The sequence below is a fragment of the Sus scrofa genome, chromosome 15 (assembly GCF_000003025.6).
Source record: "Sus scrofa isolate TJ Tabasco breed Duroc chromosome 15, Sscrofa11.1, whole genome shotgun sequence".
NCBI lineage: Eukaryota > Metazoa > Chordata > Mammalia > Artiodactyla > Suidae > Sus > Sus scrofa.
In genome coordinates, this window is record NC_010457.5 from 132,873,791 (window position 1) to 132,898,327 (window position 24,537).

A 24,537-nucleotide genomic window follows, 5' to 3' on the forward strand; every position below is an offset into this window, starting at 1 on the left:
CTGCGAGTCACGGGGGAGGAATGCTTTGGGGGAAATTGGAGGCATCTCAACCCAGGGGAGGTGCCAGAAGTGACCTCATGGGAGCACACCTGCAGCTGCAGCGTGCGTGTTGGAGTTGGCCGCTTGCGGGGCAGGTGTGCTCACCCTCTTCCGTGGCAGCCCTCAGGGTCGGCCTTTGCTGTGATGCAGGCACGACTCCTGCCTAAGCAGCTGGAACCTGGCTGGTGAGCGGTGAGGGACATGCTTCGGCACTTTCACACCGTGCAGAGAGGTGGCGGGGGCGCCTGTTCCCTTCTGTCACTCCAGACCATCATACAGCAACAACGATGCTGCCCTAGGCCCCCAAATGCCATGTTTCATCTGACCTCCATTTTCCCTACAGAAAGGGAAGGGGGTGTGAACACCCCGACTGAGAAGGGGAACCCCATTCCGGGAGAGGTGCCCTGCCCCGGGTCGACTGTGAGACAGAGGGAGAGCCAGCAGGCTTCTCCCCAGGATGCTGCCTCCGCCGTGTGGTACGCAGCAGGGTGGGGCCAGGAACAGCCACATGGAGTGCGCTGAACTTGGCCGCGGGTCCCGGGCAGGGCGGGCGGCAAGGCCTGGGTCAGCGAGGCCGCCTCCTGTGTGGCTTACGTTGCGTTTGGTAACAGTCACCCTGTCTCCCGCATGTGTACTGCAGCCCACAGGTGGCCAGGGCAGGGACAGTCTTACTCAGCAGCGTTGAGTCAGCACCCTCTCCCTACCTCCCAGGAGAATGGGGATGGATGGAGCCCAAATGCTGTAAAGCACCACACGGCTTCAGCAGGGGTCTCCTTTGCTGCCAGGCCAGGTGCTCAGGCCCTGTTGGAAATCCTAGCCCCTCGGCTCCTGCTGGCATCCTCGGGGCAGAACTGATCAGAGTGGAAGCCAGCAGCCAGCAGCCGTGGGGAGATTGTAGCGGACAGAAGCCAGATGCAGACACACCGTGGTCCCTGTCTCAGCATGTGCTGCGACTTCATATCCACGCCACCGTTCTCTTCCATAGTCCGTCCACACACAAGAAAACAGATTCCTACCATAAACTTGCTTTGCAGATCTTAATTGTAAACCATGACATGCGTAGAGAAGAATGCTCCAGTCATGCGCCTCTAGTTCAAAGAGAATCAGAAAACAAACAGGCCGTGAAACTATCACCCGGACCAAGGAATGGAACATGTCAGCACCCCGGGAGATTCCCACGTACCCTCGTTTCCTCCAGAAAGGAATCCCCCATCGTGACTTCTAAGTAGATTAGTTTTGCCTGGCTTTGAACTTCACAGAGGTGGAATCACTCAGCGCCTTCTTTTTGCGTCTGACTTTCTTTTCTTTGAGCAGTATGTTTGTGAGAATTCATTTTTGCTGCATATAGGTTCCAGCCCTTCATTTTCATCACTATAAAACTTCCTTTGTAGGAATACATCATGATTTGTCCAGTCGGCATTAATTCAGTCAACGTTTGGGTTGTTTGTTTCCATTCGGGGGTTACTACAAATAATTCAGCTTATCCATGTCTTTTGGTGCGCATATGCATATATTTCTCTGGCGTACAGACCTAGGAGCGAAATTGCTAAGGCAGAGAAGATACCCACTCTGGTGGGTAGTGCTGAACAATTTTCCCGAGTGATTGTACCAGTTTAACACTGCCGCCAGCTGCGTGTGAGATTTGGCTTGTTCATCGGCTGCTCTGTCGAGTGCCTTTTCAGATGTCATCGCCCTCCTTCTCCTGGGCTTGCCCCTTTCCTAGTGGACTTTGCGTTCTCTCTCTTCTGGCTGTGAGTCCTTTGCTGGCTGTACATGTGTCAGATTTCTTCTCCCACGCAGTGGCTGCCCTTTTACTCTCTTTCGTGTTTTGATGAACAGAAGTTCTTCATTTCAGCGTATTTCCGTGTATCAGTCTTTTGTTTGTGGGTAATTCTTCTTAGATCTCATTTAAGGAAACTCTGTAGAAATCACAGACCTGTTTCTATTAGTCAGGGTTCTCCGAGAAGCAGAGCCAGCAGGATGGACATTTGTGTGTACACGGAGCCTTATCCTGAGGAATTGGCTCGGCTCGTGTGATTATGGAGGCTGAGAAGTCCCACCACGATCTGCTGTGTGTAAGCTGGAGGCCCAGGAAAGCTGGTGGTGAAGCTTAGTGGAGTCTGAGGGCCTGAGACCCGGGAGGTCAGTGGTGAGTCTCTGTCTGCAGGCGGAAGATAAGGTGAGATGGTCAGCTCAAGCAGTGAGAGGAAAAAACTCCTCCTTCCTCAGGCTTTTGTTCTCATCAGGCCTCCCCCGTTGGGGAGGGCGGCCTGCTTTATCCAATTCAGGTGCTCACAGACACTCAGAAACAAGGCTTCACCCTCGTGTTCCGTGGCCTGTCCAGGTGACACACAAAATTAACCATCAGAATTTTCTTACATTATCTTTTAGAAGCTCTGTTGTTTTGGAGTTTGCATCACGGCTCAGTGGTTAACAAACCCTACTATTATCTGTGAAGACGCAGGTTTGATCCCCGGCCTCACTCAGTGGGTTAAGGATCTGGCATTGCCATGAGCTGTGGTGCAGGTCACAGACGCAGCTCAGATCCTGCGTCGCTGTGGCTGTGGTGGAGGCCAGCAGCTGTAGCTCCGATTCACCCCCCAGCCTGGGAACCTCTATATGCTGCGAGCACGGCCCTAGAAAGACAAAAGACAAAAAGAAAAGAAAAGAAACTCGCTCACCTTTTCTATTTTAGACCTGTAAGGTACTCTGGTGACTTTTGAATATGGTACAGCCGGTTTCATTTTTTTGCGTACAGCCATCTGATTGACCCAGCGTCATTTGCTGAAACGACTTCCCCGTTGCTCCACGGTGCTTCACCTGTGTCAGAATGAAGGGTCCCTCGGCACACGGGTCTGTGTCTGCGCGTCTGTTCTGTCTCACTGATCTGTGTGTCTCTTCTTGTGTCAGCACCACCCTGTCTTAATTACGGTACCTTTAGTCAAAGTCTTGAAATTCGGTAGAGTTAGACTTTCCACCTTGCTCCGCCTCCATCAAGGGCACCTGGCTAATCTTGGCCCTCGCCACTTCTGTATAAATTTTAGAATCAGCTTGTCACTTGCCACACACACACACACAGACACAAACCTGTTAGGATTTACGTTGAGGTTGCTTTGGATCTGTAGATCCATTTGGGAAAGAATTAGCACTTTTACGATTATTTTCTACTCTACAAACATGATATATATCCCATTCTTTATTTAGGTCTTTAATTTTTCTCAGTAATATTTTATAATCTTTTATGCAGCGGCCTTCTCGATCATCTTTCATTAGACTTACTCCTAGGTGTTTAATGTTTGTGACGTGTCTCTTTTAATATTTTAAATGGTATTTAGAAATTTCCTTTTGCTCTTTGTTGCTAAAGTACGAAAAGATCATTTATTTTTGTTGACCTTGTATCCAGTGACCTTGCTCGATGAGTTTATCCACTTCAAATAAGTCATTTGTAGATTCCTCCTGATTTTTTATATATCCAATTTTTTCTTTAATGGAGTGATGATAGTGGGGGTGCATGTCTTGTTCTTTGATCTCAGAGAAAAGGGTTCTTACCATAAAGTCCTTTTTATTTTTATTTATTTTATTTTATTTTATTCACTTTTTAGGGCATATGGAGGTTCCCAGGCTAGGGGTCTAATCGGAGCTGTAGCCGCTGGCCTACACCACAGCCATAGCAACATGGGATCCGAGCCACATCTGTGACCTACACCACAGCTCGTGGCACTGCCGGATCTTTAACCCACTGAGTGAGGGCAGGGATCGAACCCGCAACCTCATGGTTCCTAGTCAGATTCATTTGTGCTGTGCCACAACGGGAACTCCGTGAAGTCCTTTTTAAATTATGAAAACTTACACTGGAACTCCCTTTTGCAGACATTTGATTTTACTTTTCCCCAAGACGATCTTTCAATTCAAGGATGCTTTTAAATTTGAAATGAGGCAGTGGTGGTCTGTGTGCTGGGAGGTAGGCAAACGGAATATCACAAGCCCGTGGCTGCTTCTTTTCTCCTCGTGAGGAAGATTGGGCCTTGTGTGTTTTTATGGAAGGATCTCATGACTGATACAGCGGAGCAGGGATTCTAACAGGTGGTGTCGGAGCCAGAGCCCAGGCTGTTCTGACACTCCCCAATTCCCTGGTAGAACAGACAACACTGTGGTTGTCCCAGAGCTCCCAGCGCAGCGTCGTCAGACTGCTTCGCAGGTGTGTTGAACGGCGTCTCCTTTGCCTTCCTCCCCATCTCCTTACACAGCTCTCCTCTGCGCCATCCCACCCTCCGTGCTTTCCACCCTCACAGAAGCAGACTGGGGCCTCCAAAGGTCTGCTGCTGAGAGAGCCCTCCCTGCCAGTCTGCGACCCTGCAGGGCTGCACCTGCAGCTCGCCTCGGCCACCTGTCTGAGCCACCCACCAGGCCAGGTACAGGGCCCTCCCTAGCCTCGGCTGCCATCTGGGCTTTTGTCTGATGCCAAGGAGGTAGGCGGTGGGGATGGGGGGCTTTCCTCCTGGCCAGGCTGCTTGGGTTGCTGGGTAGAGCTCTGTATTTGTAAGCCCCCTAGAGTCTCGGCTGTCCCAATTTGAGGATGGTGGGCCCGATGCAGATACGCAGACTCTTTCTCTGCTGAGATTTGGAGAGAGGAGGGAAGAGTGCCAGGAAGGTAGAGACGGAACCTGAAGAGGCCCTGTGGCTGCCAGGGGCTCCCTGGCCGAGCCGCAAGGAGGTTGTCCCATCCTGCAGCCCAGACAACGACCCAAGGATGACCCAAGACAGAAGATCCTCGGCCACCAGGACCTCTCGAAACTGTAGGCTTTGAAACTCTCACAGACCTTGTAAAAGGGAGTTCTTTTGGTCGGTTAACACAGGGCTACATTAAGCAAACAACTTTTTTCCTTCTTGTTAAATTTCCTTTGTACACCTTGGCCGTTCTGCTTACTCATCTTGTGGCAACGGACTGCAGTTCTGTCCACCCTGGGAAGCCCCTTGGGGCTGCAGCAATCCAGTACAGCTTGGAACCCTTCGGTTAATTTTTTCCAAGTGCTTTTTGGGCGTATGATAATATGATTTGACCAGTGCGGGAGGATTGGGGCAGGGGGGGACCAGCATTTGTGTTTTCTCTGTTCCTCTCTATCTGCCACACCTATACCTTTGTCAGAATTTTCTGGCATGATCTGTCTCTTCTGCCTCTCTGGGTTTTTGTCCATCTACAGATTCCATTCCCAGAGGAAAGACTCTTCTTCGGCCCCGAAGGCTAGCCTTTCTAGGTTGATGGCTCAGCTGGGCAGATTCTCAACCCCAGGAGGCCCCAGATTCTCCTGGGGCTTCAGGGCGTTCTAGACGAAGCTGAGGATATCAGGCCAGTCCCCTGTTTGATAAAGCGACCCTCTCAGTCCTCGGCAAGTGCCGCCCGTGGTGCTGCACTAACCTCAAGGGCATGTTCAGATACTTGAAGTCGCAGATGCTTCTGCGGTAAACACCCTCTCTTGGGTCACAGGAGGTTGGAACCCAGGCCCAGGCCACAGAGGCCTGAGATACCCTCGGGGAGGGAACAGGGGAGGTGTAGGAAATAGCCACGGATGGCGTGTTGGCACCAGGCCTGAAGAAAGGTGCCCGTGGCCGTCACCTCCTGCAGCTGCCTGGCAGGTAACCAGGACGTGCTTGGCGCACTCGGCTCTTGGCTGTGCTCTCTGTGGGGAAGTGTTTCTGCTCTGTCTTCGCGGCCACTCCCCAGCTCTCTAGGGCATTGTGGCTTTTTCTTGGTGGTTGGGCAGGACGCCTCTGGAGCCTGGGGGAATTGCTGTGCTTGATGACAAAGGCCATCAATGGACATAAATCACTGCGCAGCGGCTTTATTTGTTGGAGAGGAATCGAACTCGATGCTCTGCCTTCAGATTGCACTTCTGCGATGGCGGGTCCCCGGGTGGGAGGGATCCCACAGAGAGACCAGAGCGAGCGCCCCGCTCACGCCCGTTGAGTCAGGCCAGAAAGAAGTGGCCAACTTATGCAGCTGTCCTGAAAACCCGACCCAGCAGAGCCCAGCTGAGAGCCGGGACACCCCACACTCCGCTTCTGCAAGCTCCCCCCGGGCTGGCCCCACGTGACCCCACAACCCTGAGGACCCCCCGGGACTGCTGGGCTGGGCTCCAAGGTGGAGGATGAGTGAGACACGGTGTCTGCCCTCCAAGCCCAGGACGGTCAGCGGGGGCCGCAGCAGCCGTGAGTGGACGGGGGCGGCAGAGGACAGGGCTCGGTTCTTAGGCTTGAAGCCCCCGCCCTCCTCACCCTGGAACAGAGGGGCTGTGGGATGCGCTCAGAAGCGAGGCCCATGGAGGCAGGGAGTCCACGCCCGCCCCTCAGCATCCCTGTCTGGAAGCCCAGCCTGCTGTCTGGCTCCCAGGGAGCCCTGCTCTTGTGGGGCTTCGGCACCCCGCCCTTCGCGGTGGGTGTCTTCTCGAGGCGTCTCACTCAGTGGGGGCCGGCTGCCATCCTTCTCTAGATACCTTAATGTTTGAGCTCAGTGCAGGCGTTGCTTTCGTTTTCATTTGTAGACCTACTCTTGGATAGTGTCTCCTGGACATCGTCCAGCCCTTTTTAATAATTTAGGATTATCCATGATATCCGTATGGTGATACAGAAGCATTCTCCTTGGGCTCTGTTGTGCTGGGCAGCGTGGCCTGTATGCTAAACATCCCTGCAGTGCCACGTGTTCTCACTGGACCTGGCCAAGGCCCTGCTCCAACTGTCTTTGTGTCCACTGTGGCAGTCAGGACCCATTGTCACCTCTGCCCCACTGTCCTGAAGAAGCCACAAGCACCCTCTCAGCCCAGCTGTGAGCATGAGGCCCATGGCGGTGTGGAGTCAGTGAGGAAGCCGAGTGTAGAGGTTAGAATCGATCAAGAAGAGGAAAGGCTGGAGTTCCCGTTGTGGCTCAGCAGGTTAAGAACCTGACTAGTATCCATAAGGATGCAGATTGGCTCTCTGGCCTCGCTCAGTGGGTTAAGGATCCGGTGTTGCCACAAGCTGCAGCGTGGCTCACAGATGCCGCTTGGCTCTGTTGTTGCCCTGGCTGTGCCATAGGCCAGCAGCTGCAGCTCCCATTTGCCCCCTCGAAGGAGAGGAAGGGCTCTGAGTGAGGAGCGAAGGGGGTGCTGCGTTGGTCATCACAGGCCTTGCTGGTTGGTTGTTCCCTGGTCCTGCCCCGTGTATCAGATACTCAAGATTGAGTGTGTGCTTGAGTTTTAGATAAGCAAGCTGATATCATACTTTTTAAATCAACTTGAACTGAATTGTCTAGAGCGTTTGTCATGTTGGGAAAAGTCTTACTTAGTTCTAACAGCCCCCAGGTTTCATCTAAATCTCTTCCTTCTCGTTAGTCCTGGGTGTAGATGAAAGACCCGTTAGCTGGTTGCCATCTTTTGTGTCATAAATATTCTAGGAAACCATGAAATTCGTCAGTGTTCTGTTCTTGAAGCTGAAGGAACTCTTCACTCCTTTGGTGGTTGTTTTTGTTTTTTTTGTTTTTTGTTTTTTGTTTTTTTTTTTTTTGTCTCTTTAGGGCCGTACCCGCAGCGTATAGAGGTTCCCAGGCCAGGGGTTGAATCGGAGCTACAGCTGCCGGCCTACACCACAGCCACAGCAACGCCAGATCCGAGCCACGTCTGCGACCTACACCACAGCTCACAGCAATGCAGGATCCTTGACCCACTGATGGAGGCCAGGGATCGAACCCTCAACCTCATGGTTCTTAGTCGGATTCGCTTCCTCTGCGCCACGACGGGAACGCCTCCTTTGGCTTTTCCCTAGTGCATCCTTCCCTCGTTAGTGTCGTCTTATCTTCTCTGCGTGGCCATTCGCCTCCTCAGAAACACCAGTACTTTGCTGTGTTTCCTGCGACGCAGGCTCCACTCAGGCTTCGTGACCCATAAACTCCTTGCAATGAAATGGAAAAGGCTTGGTGGGTAGAGCGCAGAGGAAGGGGGGTAAAACCACCCGCCTGGGATCCTCTCAGGGAACCATTGCCCAGAGGGCTCAGAACACGCCTGTGGGAACCCGGTAAACAAACGCCCCAGGAAAGAGCCAGCGTGTGACTAAGAAAATTCTCACGGGGGCGGGGGGCCGGGGAGTGAGTCCGTGTCCATCCGCCGATCCCCTGGGCTCAAGGGCCAGGGCGGTACCTCCATCCCAGCCCCCGGACGCCCAGCAAGCACTGAAGGCACGTCTGCAGGCTGCCTTTGCTCTTGTCCCTTCGTGTCCTCTGTTCTAGCATTCTTCCGTATTCTAATGACACCAAGCTCTTGTCACCTTAAGGTTATTGTAACAGTTGTCACTGATGTTTATGGAATACTTGCCACACGCCAGGCCCTGAGATAAGAGCTTGGCACAGTGTATCACACTGCCGCCTTACCCGGTGGGTAGCGAGCTTGGAGAGGTTAGCCTGTCTGGGTTATTCGGGCAGAGTGGGGTGGACCCCCGCCCTCCCTCTTGACCTTGACAAGCAGGAACACGCGGGGGTCGCCACTGCCTGCTGTGCTCCGTTACAAAGCGAAGCTGCCCACGCACGGGGAGAAGCCGGCCACCTGCGCGTCCTCCCCCAGCTCCAGGCCAGACCAGGTCTCCTTGGAGGCCCGAGGCCAGAACCCATCAGAGCCCCGATAAAGCTGAGCTCGTGCCGGGGGGTGGGAGGTACAGGCATCTTGAGGAAGCCGTATATATTCAGCATTGTGTTACCTGCCAGGTGGGTCAACTCCCTGCCCAGCTTAAAAAGTGACCCCTAGGAACCTCCCCAGCGTGGGAGGAAGCACCCTGAGGACATCTGTCCCTGTGCCTCGTGGGCAGAGGAGGCGCTTGCCAGGTGGTTTCCTGGCCCAGATCTAGACGCCTTTCTTTTGCTTGTCTAGCAAACCATTGGACTCCTGCTAGTACCAGCTGCTGTGCCAGGGCCAGGCGATGAGAAAGATCCTGTCCACCGAGGCGGACAAGTGTGTCAGACAACTTCACAGGTGGCGACAAAGGCCGTGGCAGAGGTGTGTGCCCAGTCGCTGTGTGAGGTTGGCAGTGGACCCTGCCCTGATTTTCACGCTGCCTGTGAGGATGTTCTGATAAAGCCAGCAGCCAGGTCTTTGTGCTGTTGCAAAATGACCCGTTGGCAGTAATTCTGCAACAGCCAAACGTGACCTATGAGGAACTGGGCTCGAGTTTCACAAGGATTTTCTGGGAAATGAACGGGCGTGGAGAGAGAGCACAGTCCCGCTCCGCAGTGGCTGCTGGGAGAGGCGGGAGGCCTGGACCCCGCAGGGCCCTTCAGGGCACTGGGCAGGGCCTCCTCCCACGTGGGGGCAGCTGGGCTGAGGCCAGAGAGCCCTGGGTGCTGTGGCTTCTCCCAGGAAGAGCAGTTTTCACCCTGAGGAGGCCTGAAAGGAAAAGGCTGCCCACACCTGGCCTGAGCTACCTGTGAAGCTCCCGGAGGCCGTTGCTGCCGCAGAAGTCTAGTCAGCTTCCCATGTGCCTGGAGAACTTTCGGAGAGCATCTCTAGGTCCTGGAAAAGCAGGGCTCTGAAAGGTGGACTTGGCCGGCAGAGGCAGCTCAGAAAGTAGAACCACGGGATGTAGTCAGGTTTGGACACCCACTGGCCTTGCTGCCTTGCCGTCAACTCAGCTCACCTGGAAGGAGGCCTAATCCAGGCTGTTCTGGCCTTGGGTCTAAGGTGGAGTTGAGGGTGGCACCTGGAAAGGACTGATGCTGTCACTCAGCTTGAGTCTGAGAGCTTTCCTTGGTCCAGAGATGCAGGGGTCGAGGTGGGGGCGAGAGCCACCAGTCTCCCTGCTCGCCACCCCTCCAGGGTGTGGAGGGAGAGCCGGTGTGCCCTGGAGATCGGCTGTGTGTGTCTAGGAGGGTCGCGACAATGCTGGGGAAGCCCAGAGGCTCGGGACGGGAATAAATCCGTTTAAACCACTCTGAACCTAGTTCATAAAACGGCGAGTCAATATTTTAAAAGTCGCATTACTGGTGAAGAGCTCTGCCAGACTCAACACACCGCGTCCCAGTGGGTGATAAGACAAGTGTTAGTTCAGTGGAAACAGCCCAGGCGTGGAAAGAGAGGGGGTTTTTTGGTTTTTTTTTTTTTTTTAATCTGCTAGCTTTCATACTGAGAGTGAGGAGGGCTGCTCTGGACAAAAGTGCTCATCTCTCAGGGGGCCAACAAGTGAGCCCCAGCCACATTGTCGCCAGCGCTGGATCTAAGTCATGCCTGTGTAGAGGCAAGGAAGAGTTTCATTGGAGCACATTTAGCATGCCCCATCAGGCTGGCAGAAGCTGACCTAGGTTCCGTCTGTTGAGTTCACCTGCCTGCCTGCTTTCCAGCAGGGAGAACTGAAGGGGAGCTGCAGGAGCCAAACCCCACTCCTAGGCCCTTCTGGAGCCCACTTCCGCCTCTACAAACAGGCCTGTTTTCCCTGTAACATTTTTTTATTTGTATTTTTTTTTAAATGAATCTTTCTTTTTTTTTTTTCTTTTTGGCCAAAGCATGTAGCGGCTCGATGTGGGATCTCAGTTCCCAGACCAGGGATTGAACCCAAGCCGCAACAGTGAAAGCACCAAATCCTAACCACTAGACCACCAGGGAACGCCCCCCTTTTGCATCTTCTGTGGAACACCAAGCAAATCATGTCTCTGAAGTGCCACGTTCATTCCCCAAACAGACATAGTTGAGAAAGCATTGGCCATCACAGTCCGTGGCCCGTCTGAGCCAGGTGGAATGGCACCTACACGTGCCCTTGGCCCTGGGACACAGAGCCGGGCAAGGCCTGGTCCCCAGACTGGAAATCTGGCCTCAAAAGAGATAGTCGCAATCCAACAATGAGTTCTGGGGCTAGAAGAGCCCAGAGGGCCTGGGCCAACGAGGGGGATGCCTTGAACTGAGATTCAGCGGAGGTGGGTTAGGGCGTGGCAGGTGAGGGAGCAGCAGAGAGGCCCCGGGGGGGGGGGGTCCTAGGAAGTGTGGGTGCCCATTCCCCCCAGGGGAAGCCCAAAGAGGCTGGCAGCTTCCTCGTGGCCGCGGGGAGAGCTGGGCTGAGGCTGGCGTCAGGTCAGCGGGAGGTGCCAGGGCCACAGGAGCTGCAGCCTTTGACACAAGACGCCAGAGTGCCCTTAGCTCGGCGCCTTTACATGGCCAGGGCTGGGCCTCCTGACAGGATGGAAGCCAGCAGGGGAAGCAAAAATGCCCGAATTCTTTGCCCGGCGCAGAGGTGGGTGAGAAAACACCCTCGTGGGACAGACTAGCGGGGCTCGGGTGAGGCTCGCCCGTGGGGCTCGGCGGCTCGCAGGGCAGGATGTCTACGGGTCACGACGGCCACGGCCCCAAAGATGACTCTCCGCTCCCCCGTGACCCTCCGCAGCACGTTTCCGCAGGTGGAACAGGAGAAGCGTTAGCAAAAACGAGGTGCACAGATGCAAGAGGCAGAGCCTGTGAGCCAGTGGCAGGCGAACTAGAGCCGTGGGAGGGAGCCAGCTCGGCGCTTGTGCTCATCCCAGGGGCAGCACCGCGACCAAAAGGAGGCCGGAGCCCCAGAGGCAGACGGGAGGAGGCGTCCACGTGGGGAGGGAGCCCCAGGCCTGTCCTCTTTGTCCCGCTGAGCAGGAGACAGGCGGCGGGAAGGCAGGGTTATGGAGGTGGCCCTGCCCGGCCCGAAGGCGGGCTTCCGTGTTGCCCTGTGCGGTGTGCCAACATCAGACACGGGGGCAGGGAGCAGCCGCTGCCCGTCCCTCTGAGGTTGCCAGGGAGATGGCGAACTAGGTCGAGATGAGTGACTTCGGCTCTGCAGCTGCTGCAGCCCTTGCTGAGGACAGGAGGTGCCCTTGACAATCAGGAGGAAGGACGTAGGGAAGCGGTGGACCGCCCCAGGTGCCACCGTGGCCCAGAGTTGACTCTCGCTGTCAGCAGAGCCCTTGGCCGGTCACTGCAAGGAAACCTTGGCGCCCAGTCCTTAGGAGAGGACCTTAGGGTGAAGAGGAACCCCGCAGGGGCCGCTGCAGCGACTGGAACCCTCATGCAGTCTGCCCAGCTATTTCCCAAGGTGGTTTCACAGCCAGATGGCTTCCCCGCCAGGACACGTCCCACCTGTGCCTTGCACCCGTCCTTCTCCTCCTGGGGTCCCCCGCGCAGTGCCCGTAGGAGGTCGGTGTGTCGGGGCTCAGGCCCCACTGCTCCAGCTGATTCCCACAGTGGGCAGAGAAGCAGCCCCCGGGCAGCTTGCTGCACCCCCTGTGGGCCTCCCTCCACGGGCCCAGCTGCCCACTCAGCTGCCCACCGGCTGGCCCGAGGTGGCATTGCTGCGCTGGGGCCGGGGCGGGAGAGAGACACACGCTCTCCCTTTGTGGCAGAGAAGCCACCACTGACCTAAAGCACTGGGATTCCCATTCCAGATGGACACATGAGCTGCCCTTCCTCCGCTCACAGCACCAGGCCTGGCCCCCCCTCCCGTCACAAGATGGGGACAGAGGACAGACCTTAGAGTCACAAAGCCCAGTCTCCAGACCACAGCCCCGCCACATTCTCTCATCTCCATGGTCACTGTCCTTGGCTTCTCAGACACTCGGTTTCCCTCTGCATAGATTTAGGGCTGACCTGCCACTTCCCATGCGGGGTTTTGTGAGGACTCAATGAAATAATGTGCCCAGAAAGCCTGGCCTGAGACCAGCCTGTGGTGGCCGTGTGGTGGGGGGGGTGGCCCTGCCCAAGGGGAGCTGCTCCCCAGAGGCCCTGGGGCCAAAAGTGTCTCGGAGGTGAGCAAAGCACGCTCAAATGCTCAGGAACGCCTGCCTTTGTGCCTTGTCCTCTGCTACCCAGCTGCCTTTTGTCGTGTGTGCGGCAGGGGGGGACCCGTGTATCCAGAACACACTTCTCTCTCAAATATTTGGGGGCCTAAAGCCTAATTTCCAAATCAAAAGTGACCAACAAGTGGTCATCGTCAGTGATGGCCTTGCCAGCCCCTACGGAGCTTATCCAAGCTCTGTCCTTTATCCTAGGCTGCAGAACCAGCCCCTGCTGCTGGGCTGGGGTCCACGCGGGGCAGATAAGCCATTGGAGGGCCCTATGGTGGCTCCCAGAGGTGGCCTGGCTTCTGTGCGTCTTGGCTGCACCTCCTCTGGTCAGCGGTTCTAATTCCAGTTAGACAGCAGCGAGGAGTGGCAGAAGCCATGTGTGTCCCCACCGCAGTGGAGCCAGCAAGCCCTAGTGACCCAGCTCTGCCAGGCCGCTCAGCACAAACTGCGCCCCGGTTCTGCTTTGGGGGAGTTTTTTGTCCACCAGCTCAGCCCAGGGCCACTGCCCCACGCAGGCCTGCTGGTGCCTTGAAGAGCAGAGCCCTGAACCTCGGGAAGGGAGCGAGGCTTCTCCAGCTTTACGCTGACAAAGGGCTTTCTGCCTGTCAACCGGCTCCCCGCATGTCCCCTCCCCACTCCCTACCGCAGCCGCTGGGCCTCCCTTTGGCAGGGCCCCGGCCTCTCTGAAGCGGAGCCTCTGGAGACTTCCTCTAGAGCTAGAAAAACAAGCAGCTGAAACGTGCCTCCTGCTGCAGCTGGGCCCCGCCTGCTGAGCCTATAGAAAGGCCTGGAGTGGATTCAGCCTCCCCGAAGAGGAAACCTGGCTCCGGCCTCACCCACGGGGCCTGTTATGTCTGGCTCCAGAGGCCTGCTCCTCTGGGCTTTTCCGTGCCTGTGAACGCGGCCCCATTCATTTCCCTGCGGTTTCATGGGAAGGTCCAAAGCGCTCAGCAGGTTGCAGTCAGCCCAGGAGGAGAGGGGTCAGCGAGAGGCCCGAGCCGCAGCCGCAGCACCCTCGGCGCAGAGGCCTGCAGCAGGGTGCCTGCTGCCGTGGGTGGGCGCCCCCTCACCGCCCCCAGGCCACTCTGCCGGCAGCTCCCTCTCTCCAGGCCTCCCCCTTTCAGGCTCACAGGCCACCAGCTCCACCTCGCTCCCTCCCCCGCCCCAGCCCAGCTGCTCCCACTTCTGTCTTCATTGGCTCCAGACTTCCCACCTCCCCTGCTCCGACTCCCTGGGCCCTTGCATTTTCCCACCACATCCCACTCAATTTGGGGGCGCCAGGAGAGCAGCGGGTCCCCTCCAGGGTGGTCACAGCCTCGGGCTGTCAGCCGCAGTGAACCCCCCCCCGCCCCCCACCCGCTCGGGCACGCTGCTCTCAGGAGGGCCCAGCAGCTGCCTTCACGGCCAATGCAAAGCCCAAGGACTCCCGGCCCGCGGTGAGTGCCCAAGTGGGGAAAATGCCGTCTTTAGAAGAAATGGATTTGCCGCTGGCAGGGAGCAAATTCTTATCAAATTTCCAAGTTAGTAGTTTTCACCAGGAGCTAATTGAACTAGCTCCGTAAGTGGCCTGATTCCATTTGCATGAGACTCCGCAGAGCTGCGACAAGTGCCTGGTGGCTGAGGGGAAAGAGGCTGTTCTAGTCTCTCAGTTGGTTTTGGTCTTTGAAAAGCGATGCATTTTCAGGGTTGGGCGGCAGCCATGCCACTCTGCCCTGGCTGCCCAGCTCTGTGATCCTTTCCAAAGCCACCTTCTGAGCGTTCTGGGTGGGGAAGGGGTGGGCTGAGTCTCTCATCTGGTTAGGCTGGTAAAATGGATCTGGAAAGGGAACGTTGTGGAGGCCCAGCCCCTCTTGCCCGGCAGGGCGGAGAGGTCAGGGTCGAGGCGGAGGAGAGGCCCAGGCCTGGCAGGGCGGGACTGCAGCCTGCCGTCAGCATCAGCGCCGCGCAGGCCTGAGACCCCCGGCACATCACCAGCCGCCCCCCTCGTCTAAGGCAGTTCTAGGGGAGCGGAGAGCAACCAGCTCGGCGTGGCCAGCCCAACTCTGACCCCCGTCTGGACCGTGCCTGCCTTTGCCGCAGTTCAGAGACCAGCACCCCCCACCCAGGGCGGCCCGGGGAGGCTGCCCTGTGCCGAGGCCAGGTCCAGGGCCTCCTTTTGTTGACCTGGTGGGTGTAGGGCTCTCTCCTCTCTCCTGTGTCCAGTGGACTTGAGAAGACACTTTTGGGGACAGTCGTCAGGCAAGGCTTCCGGGTTACCCAGCTGATCCCCACTCGGGGGGGGTCTCCCCCAGGGTCCCCCTTCACAGGGGGCAGCGCAGAGCCCCCCCCCCTGCACCCAGCCCTGGAGGCCCACCTCCCTCCTGGAGCTCCCTCCCTCCCGCACTGGTCTCGCGCTCAGCCCCGGGTTCTTTCCTATTGGCTCCTCCTGAAAACGTACTCCGATCCTCTGGAAACCTCAGGCAATAACAGAAAACATTGCAGAGGCCTTTCTCGGTCCCTCTCAGACCAGCGCTTGCCTCTCTCACTGATAGTGTATTGCCAGGAGTCCACTCTTGACCGCCTCCCTCACCCTTGAATCTTTGGTTTTCAGAATCACCTTGCCCATCCCCACGGCCACAGCCACGCGCTCCTGCCAGCCAAGTCCAGCGGCCACCTCCAGGGCACTCCCCCGCCCCACTGCTGGGTTTGCACAACCACCCAGCGGGGCCTGGTTCCCTCTTCTCATGCCACTTTCCACTTCTCAGCCACCGCGTCACCCTCCGAGCTCCCTCCCACTTTGTCCCGCTGGGCCCTGTGACAGTCTTGCCCACTCCCAAGCTTGCCTGCGGCCCTGAGCTCTGGCCTGTCCTGCCCTTTCTGGCTGCCTCCTGCCAGCCCTGACTCTTCCCCCAGCTGCACCAGGCCTCTGCTCCGGGGTGCCACTGTCCCCCCATCCTGGGTCCGGCACCCAGGGCCCTGGGGGCCATGCTTGCCTGCCCCCACCCCCAGCCCTCGTCTCTCCTCCCTAGATCCCTTATTTTCCAGTCTTACTTGATGCGTTCCCTCCTCCGCACCTGTACTGTTGCGTCCCTTTCGTGTGGCCCTCCTCAGCCATCTCTTGGAAGTGACCTCGCATCTGCAGGCGTATTACCCCACTAGGGTGGGGCTCCCGGAGGGCAGGCCCAGGCTTTCTGGTGGCAGCAGTGTCCAGGGCATCACAGAGGCAACAGGGCCTTGAGGTCACGCAGACTGGTGATGACTCCCTGCCGCTGGTTGGGAGCAGGGGGACTTGGGCCTGATCACCTCTTTGCACCTTAAGCTCCCCATGCTTTAGAAGGGGATAAAAGCACCTCCTGGGCTCCAAGAGGCTTTCAGGGGCTGCACGTAGCCTGTCACCTGTGCCTAACGGGTGGCTCTTCACTGTCTCACCGCACCGACCCGCAGCAGCAGCTCCAAAAGGTTTGAGGGTGAGGAAGTGAACAAGCAATGAACGGCTGTAGGTGGGAGGCGCCTCACTCGGGGTTGGTTTAAAGCAAGGCCGCCAGTTTGCCGTGAGAGGGGAGCGGTGCCCCGTAGACGTGGCCTGGGGAGAGCCAGGAACGCAATTGCTTCTTTCTCATGTTTAGGAGAGAGGTCAGTGGAGCTCTTTTCCTAGGCAGAGCTTTATGATTTCAACAACTTCCAGCAGCAAGTGGTAGGGGTCAGAGGTATGTGCCTGAGGGCTGTTGCTACGCAGAAAAGGGTGTGGTGGCAGGGACGCAGCCCTCCAAGCGCCAGAATGTGCCCTGACCTGGAAATCTTTTCTTTATTTTGTATTTTTTTGGTCACAGCCATGACATGCAAAGTTCCCAGGCCAGGAATCAAACCTGAGTCACAGCTATAACCAGAGCCACAGCAGTGACAATCCTGATCCTTAACCTGCTTAGCCACCAGGGAACTCCATGGGAATCCTTGACCGTGCACAGTTGCCCAATGCCTGGCCCTGGGCCCGGGGTGGGTGGCGTGGAGTGGGGAGGAGAGGTACAGCCCGTGATGAAAGGGGTGATCACGGGGGGTGGGCCACCTGCTGTGATGGGATAGGAATGGGATGCCCAGGAAGCCCTGGGAGGCAGGGGCCCCTCATGCTGCCTCCCCAGAGGAGGGCGCATCCAAGAAAGAGAGATGGGAGGAGAAAGATTAGGAGTCCAGGGTCGGGAACAGCCGTGCCAAGGGACAGAAGCAAGAAAGAGCCCCAGGAATTCCCAGTGACTGCAGTGTGAGGGCTGGGGGACCCGGAGAAGGGCGAGGGGACCCCCCGGGCACAGGACAAGAGACGGCCAGCAAACCTCCTTTTCCTGGGAGGTGGAACTGGCCTGAGGACTGTGGTCGCCTCTGAAGGGCTTCGGGCAGGAGAGGGGCAGTGGTCGGATTTGCCCTCGAGAAAGAAAGCACCGCTCTGGGTGTGAAGATGAAAACAGCGGGACCGGCTGGGAGGAGGGAGGGCGGCCGGCTGGGGAGACGGAGGCCTGGACCAGGCAGTGGCATCGTGGCTGGAAGCCTCTGGCATCTCGCTGTGTTCGGCCCAGATCCCAGATCCTAGGGTTGGGGCACCCAGGCCAGTCACATCTGCAGCATGCCTGATAATAACGCGGTATTTAGTTAAGACCAGGCAGTTGTATACATTTTGTTTCCTGAACCTCCAGAGAGGTTCAGGAATGTATCTGCCGTCACACAGCTCCTGAGCGTCAGAGCCAGTACCCGCTGACCTCTCCTCCTCTCCAGTTGCCCTGGCCTGTGCGCATGGAGCAAGGAGGGAGGCGGGTCAGGACAGGTGAAGAGCAGACACCCCCCCACCTGCCCAAGCAGAGGGCCCTCTGTGACCACGGGCACACCCAGCTCCTTGATGGACAAGGATGGGCCGGCTTCCTCCAAAGGGGCAGACGTTTTAGCCCGTTTCTCATTTAGCCACCATCTGACCCCTTCCAAGTAGAGCAGCCTTTTCCAAAAATGGTCCTTTAAGATGAGATGCATGTGGGTGCAACCACCAGAGGGCAGCAGATCCCAGTAGCTCTATCTTGTCGTAGCTATTTTAGCATCTTAATGGCAAAGGGATGTCCTATAAAAAAAATTCATAAAATAATGCCCTAGCATTTCATATGTATTTGCACCTTTTTCTTTAACATTAACACACTCTGGCAAACACCATGCGAGACCAGTCATCTTGGCCACGTGAGGAGTGTGTGTGCTTGTGTGCCGGTTGCTTGTGGCCTTTACCTGCCTGCCCTCTGCCACAGCAGGTGAGGGACTCTGCCGCCTCTAGGCTTGTTCACCTCCTCCCTGGCAGTAGGTGCTGTCCCCTCCAGCACCTGGAGGCCCCGAGCTCAGGGAGGTGGGACTCTGGGGAGTGAGTGTTGCCCATGTTGTGTCCTGGCACGGCCCCCTGGTGGCCACTCACCTGTCACAGCAGAGCCCACCCCAGAGCTCCAGGGCTGTGGATCCCTGGTGGCCCTGAGCTTCAGTTGCTCCTCAGATGCCAGGCCTGGGACCAAGATCCCGTCTCTAAAGACATGGCTTGCTCTTCAGGAAGCTGATCATGGCTGGAGGCCGTTCCTGAACCCCTATTTAGAGCAGTTGTCAGGCAATTCCAGCACCGCCCCCTCCTCCCCTGCAGAGCTGACCCATCTTGTGCCTGTGCCGTGCTGCGAGCAGGGGCTCGTTAGCATCAGGGCAGGTACCCAGACCCAGGAGCAGGTCTGAGGCCAGGGCTCCATCCCCACTGGAGTTTGCAAACCCCAGTATGGGTTAGTCCTCAGAGGACATGCTACCACTCAGGACAGCTCAGACTGTCATTTGAGCTCTGGCTGCTCACCCCTGGGTGTGCAGCTCTGGCCACCCCACCCCACCCCGGGGGGTGGAAGGAGGTCAGGGTGAAGGGCTGCTTGCTGAAAGGGTCACCAGTAGGAGCTCCTCATTTAATCACCCACATTCCTCTGAGCGCAAAGCCCTCAGCCCCAGAGCTGGCTTTGGCCCAGGAAGAACACACTGAATGGGAGCCCAGAGACCCCTGGACTTGGGCCGCGGGGCTGCAGTTGATAAAGTAAGGCCTTTCCTGCTCAGAAGTCCCCGGGTTCTAAGCTGCTCCTGCCACGTCCCAGCTCCTGCTGAAGGAAGATGCTGCGCGCCCCCTGCTGGCCAGTCCGGGGAACTGACCCGAGAGGGGACCTGGGGAGCCCAGTGAGAAGGGCCCTTTGCTGGTCCCAGTTGGGAGCAGGGACCCCCCCCCACGCTCGCCCCAGCGCTGGCCCAGCCAGCTCCCCCTCCCAAGTGCCCAACAAATCCCAAACTCAGTGGAATCTGGCTTCCCCTCGGCCTTGCTGTTCCCACGCTGCATGGGGGACCTGCCTCCGTCTGCGCTGCACCCTCCCAGCCACCCCTTGACCAGCCCGGGCTCCAGGCCCCCCTTCCACCCTCGCTCGCACCTCCTCTGTCCCCTCCCTCTCCTACCCGCGGGCATAGGAAGGACTCTAAGGACAGGTCGTGGGGACATGTCCCGGCCACTGTCCCAGGGCAGCACCCAGGGGTCCATCTGGCTTATTGCTGTGCCACCTCCCTGTTTGATGACACTGACGGTTTTCAGGCAGGCCCTCTGAGCCGTGCTGGAGAGAGTTCCACAGGCTCCCTCTTAGCTCCTGTCCCCGTGCTGGGGGGAGGGGGAGCTGAGACCCTCAGGGGTGTGGAGCCCCAGACGTAGCAAGGGACCTGCCCAAGGTCAGTCCTCATGTCCAAAGCTTCATCGGACTTTCTTCTCAAGGTTAACAGGAGTGTATCGTTTTTCTCTCACCAGCCTCAGGTGACTCGTGGGACTGGACTGGGGGTCCAGGGAGAACAGGTAGTGGGGTCCCCGGAGAAGCAGCTTGACCGAGGGCTGTGCTCACTGCCCGGGGCTTCGGGCATCAGCCCCAGCCTGGCATCCCTTCTCTTGGGTTCTCCTTTCCCAAGATCAGGAGAGGCTGGGGCGCCCCTGCGGGAACTGGGAGCAGGAGCCCGGCTCCTGATTAGGAGGCTCCCCAGGCATTCCGTTCCTTTGACCCTGGGGGTGGGGGCACCGCCCCAGCCCTGCCCTGCTGCTGGCCCTGCCCTAGCCTGAGCTCACCCAGACCCTGCATGGCACCATGCTGTCCCCTGCTGGCCACACTAGCAAAACGCAGCCCCGGGTCAGCTGAACTGCAGACCCCAGGGCTCCAGGGAACAGCCCCAGTGCCCCCTGCCCACGGGGGCCCTCGGCCTGCGTGGGGAGACCTGCCTGGCACACAGCCGTGTGTGCCGCTGAGTGGGTCCCACCCCACTGCTGACTGCACCTGAAGCATTTAGCCGAGGACGGGCTGCAGGTTCTGACCGAGGGCTGCCGAGACAGCAGCTAGACCCTCGTCCGGCAGAAGCTGGGACTCCTCGTGGGGTGACAAGCTCTAAGTATGAACGCCAACGAGGAAGAGTCAGACAGTGCTAGACTGTGACACAGGGGCCCTGGGCAGCCTGGCCCTTGTTGCCAAGTGGCTTCTCGGGGGGATGGAGGTGGCTTCCAGGGAAGGCATGGAAAAGCCAAGGAGGGACAAATGGCAGGGCTGACAATCACAGGGCACCCCGGGGAGACCCCAGGCTGGCCGTGTGGCATGGAAGGTGGAGTGAGGAAACAGGTCCTGTGTCCAGGCACAGGGTCTGCCCTTGAAACAAAGTGTTACCCGGTGGGTTTTCACATCCACCCTGTGAAGCAGGGGCTCACATTACGCCCGTTCTGTATTCATGAGAAAGGAGGACCAGAAGGCCCTGGGAGTTCCCTTGTGGATCAGCAGGTTAAGGATCCGATGTCACTGCTGTAGCTCCAGTAGCTGCTGTGGTACGGGTTTGATCCTTGGCCTTGGAACTTCTACATGCCTTGGGAGTTGCCAAAAAGAGAAACACACACACACACACACAGGAGTTCCTGTGTGGCTCGGTGAGTTAAGGATCTGGTGTTACTACTGCAGGAGCTCAGGTCACTGCTGTGCTGTGGGTTTGATCCCTGGCCTGTGACTTCCACATGCCACAGGTACAGCAGAACACACACAGACACACACACACAAGATCCATGACTTGTTCAGGGACCTACACCCAAAACATGGTTGGGCCAGGACGCAGGTTGCACCTCAGGAGATTCTGTGACTAGTTCAAGTTCTTGAACTCAAGGGTTTTCAGCAGGAAGTGCTGTGCTCAAGGGCAGATGGGGGGCGGGTGGGAGGCAGGACGGCTGCTTAGAAGACTTGCTTCAAAGTCCGCTGGTGGTCCAGCTGTTGGGATCCAGTGCTTTCACTGCTGCGGCCTGGGTTTAATCCCTGGTCTAGGAACTGAGAGTCCACATTCAAGCCGCTGCAGGCTGCGGCTAAAATAAATAAATAAGATGGTTTAAAATAATAATAAAATAGAGCAGAAAACTTCAAAACAAAACAAAAAACCCGTTCCTGCAACTCGGGGGGCGGGGGGATGGGAAACTCCTCATGGCACGCAGAGGCCTCCCGCTGGCCGAGGTCAGCTGAGGCTTGACCCTTGCAGTCCTTGGCCCAAGCCCTGCCCCGCAGTGGGTGGGGGGCGTTGGGCTGTGGGCCGGCCCAGGGTGGTCCCCCCAGAGGGGGCGAGGAGGGCAGGGCCTGGGTGGGCCTCCTCCCAGGGTCCAGGCTGGCCCTGGAGCTGCCGGCCCTGGGGCCTTTCCACACCCTCCTTCCTCCTGGCAGGGGGTCTGGGGGAGACAGACGTGGTCTGGGGACAGCTTGGTGGAGCAGAGCCACCCCTGTGGGCAGCAGGCCCTGTCTGGGGAAGGCGGGGCTCTGCCCACTCACACTCTTGTGCCCTCACTGTTCCTTCCCAAGAGCTTGGCAGTGGTGGGGGGGGACCAGGCTACCCCACAGCACAACCCACACCTCCAGGAAGGGGATGCACTGCCGCCACGGAGCCTTCTGGTGCCCATCCTGCCTGGGCACTGTTCTTTTTTTTTTTTTTTTTTTTTTTTTTTTGTCTTTTTGCTATTTCTTGGGCCGCTCCCATGGCATATGGAGGTTCCCAGGCTAGGGGTTGAATCGGAGCTGTAGCCACCGGCCTACGCCAGAACCACAGCAACTCGGGATCCGAGCCGCGTCTGCAACCTACACCACAGCTCACGGCAACGCCAGATCCTTAACCCACTGAGCAAGGTCAGGGACCGAACCCGCAACCTCATGGTTCCGAGTCAGATTTGTTAACCACTGCGCCACGACGGGAACTCCTGGGCACTGTTCTTACAGCCGGAGATGCCCCCGGGGGTGTTGGGAAGCTCGTCATTCCGGAGAGATCTTTACATCTTCCCTGGCTCAGACGAGGGGCCAGGCACCGGGGCCACAGCGGGGAGTAAGACAGACACCATGCCCGCTCTCCAGGAGCCCTGTCCCCGTAGGGGACACAGCGCCAGAGCTAACAGGGCAGCAGTGGAGAGTGAGGAGTGGAGAGTGAGGGCAGCCAGCGAGGGGCAGGAGCAGAGGGCGGGGAGAGAGCAGCTTGCGGGAAGGGACAAAGCGGACTGGAGGCCGGGCGGGCGGGCGTCTCGACGCCGAGACGGGGCGCGGGAGGCGGAGGAGCGGGAGCAACGCCGGCCGTGCCTCCGCTGCAGGCTCGTGGAGGAGTTCATGCTCTTGGCCAACATGGCCGTGGCGCGCGAGATCCACCGCGCCTTCCCCGAGCGAGCGCTGCTGCGCCGCCACCCGCCGCCGCAGACCAAGATGCTCAACGACCTGATGGAGTTCTGCGAGCAGCTGGGGCTGCCCATGGACTTCAGCTCCGCGGGGGCCCTCAACGTGAGTGCCGGGAGCCCAGGGGCCAAGGGGAAGGAGGAGGAAGGCCTGGAGGGGAGGGTCCCGCAGCCTCTGCATCCCACCACCAGCCTCTGGCCCCTTCCCTCCGTTCCCTCCCCAGCCTCCGGGATGGGGGCAGGGGGCGGCTGGTGGGGAGCCCAGCCCAGAGCCAAGACCAGACCTCGGGAGGTTCCGCTGCGGGCGGGGGCCCTGTGGCCGGGGATGGGCTCCGGCCCAGAGGCTTTCAGTCGGGGCTCGGGCTTATGGGGCATCAGGGAATGTTTTTGACAGGAAGTGGTGGCAGGTGCTCCCTACCTGGGACTAAGCACCACGGGCTCAGAAGCCACCACAGGCTCTGATTCTGCAAGAGGGAAACTGCCCCCATCTGTGCTCCAAGCCTGGGGTGGCAGGGAGGTCACCAACTGGAGAGCCGGCTGACCAGGCCAGTCAGCCAGCCGGACACGGCAGGACTGACCTCAAGCCAGGGACGTGGAGGCAGGCCCAGTGTGGGACCCCCTGCACCCACCCATGGCCGTCTGAGCAGGGCTGGACCCCTCGCCTGACCTTTCCTCCCCAGAGCAGGGTCTCAGATGACGAGCGGGGGACAAGGGCCCCAGAACCTCGCCCCGAGCCTGACTGCATACCCCTTGGGCTTGCTTCTAGAAAAGTCTGACCGAAACATTTGGAGATGACAAGTACTCCCTGGCGCGCAAGGAGGTGCTCACTAACATGTGCTCGAGGCCCATGCAGGTGAGGAAGCCGCCCTCGCCCCTCCTGCTCCTGGAGCAGCCGGGGCCCCTGCGCCTCAGCCAGCCTGAGGGCAGTCTGGGGGAGCATGTCCCCAGGCCACTCCCGGGACAGATGGTCCCTGGGCTCCTGAGCCTCATCCCCTCCTCCTGCTCAGACTTGCCTGCCCCGCTGCCCCCCTGCATGGCCGCTGGGGCTCTATCTCTGGCAGCCAGCAGGCAGACACCCCAGGGCACCCCTAAGACTTCAGGGCCTGGTCCCTGAAGACTGCACCAGCTTGGACAGGGGATGAGGCCTGGTCAGCAGCCCCTGGAAAGATGGGGATCCTGGAGGGGGCGCTGAGCATCTCTCCGGAGCAGACTGTGCGGGGAGTGGTCCTTACCCCACGGGGGTTTGTGGACCCTGGGCAGAGAAACCTCCCTCTCACCAGCTGGTTGGGAGAGGAGCAGCCAGGCTGTCAGGCTGTGGGCCTGGGTCTGCAGCTGGGGGACAGGCTGGCCACCTGGGAGGCAGACAGTGGCTGGCATCTGGCAACCTGGTGCAGCCCTCCCAGCCGACCTTCAGCCTGGGGGTGGCGAGGAGGGCATCTTGGGAAGGAGCCACACCATGGCACTGCCAGGTCAGCAGGAACTGGGGATGCTGATGGGAGCGTGACAGACGGTTGCTCAGGGGCTCAGGCACCAGACAGATTCGGTCTGTCCTGAACCAGATCACCCAGCTGGTCACACCTGACTTCTTTCCTGACACCTAGTAGCTCTGCCTAGAATGGAGGTCTCAGGTCCTTCCCGCCCCGGTCTCCGATGTCTGCCCCCTATCGGGGGCTGGAAAGCGACCGCCATGAGTGGGGGCCATGCCTCTCTGGCCAGTGGGCTTGTCCCCACCTGCAGGGCCGATGGGGCCCCCGCTCCCTGCCCCCAGCTTCTGGAAGCCATCCACCTCCAAGGCTGAACCAGCCCGGCAGGGCCAAGGAGAGGACTCCTCTCGTGAGTCGCCAGAGCCTGAGAAAGGCCTGGCTTATCCCAGCCTTGCCCGCTGTGACCCCAGATCCGATGTCAGGGAGTGGCCAGAGCGTCTGTGGCGCCGGGTTCGTCTCTGTCCCGGTTCCGGGTCCCCACCCATCCCACCCTT

The 24,537-nt window shown here is 58.5% G+C and overlaps 1 protein-coding gene across 6 annotated transcripts in view; it reads left to right on the plus strand.

Annotated features, from left to right (window-relative positions):
* The window catches only part of DIS3L2 (DIS3 like 3'-5' exoribonuclease 2), a 362,160-nt gene that overhangs the window by 333,007 nt on the left and 4,616 nt on the right, over nt 1-24,537 (plus strand). For all 6 annotated transcript variants that reach the window (XM_021074517.1, XM_021074521.1, XM_021074518.1 and 3 more), the window contains 2 exon segments: nt 22,482-22,665; nt 23,326-23,412. In XM_021074517.1, the coding sequence (XP_020930176.1) occupies nt 22,482-22,665; nt 23,326-23,412 (271 nt within the window).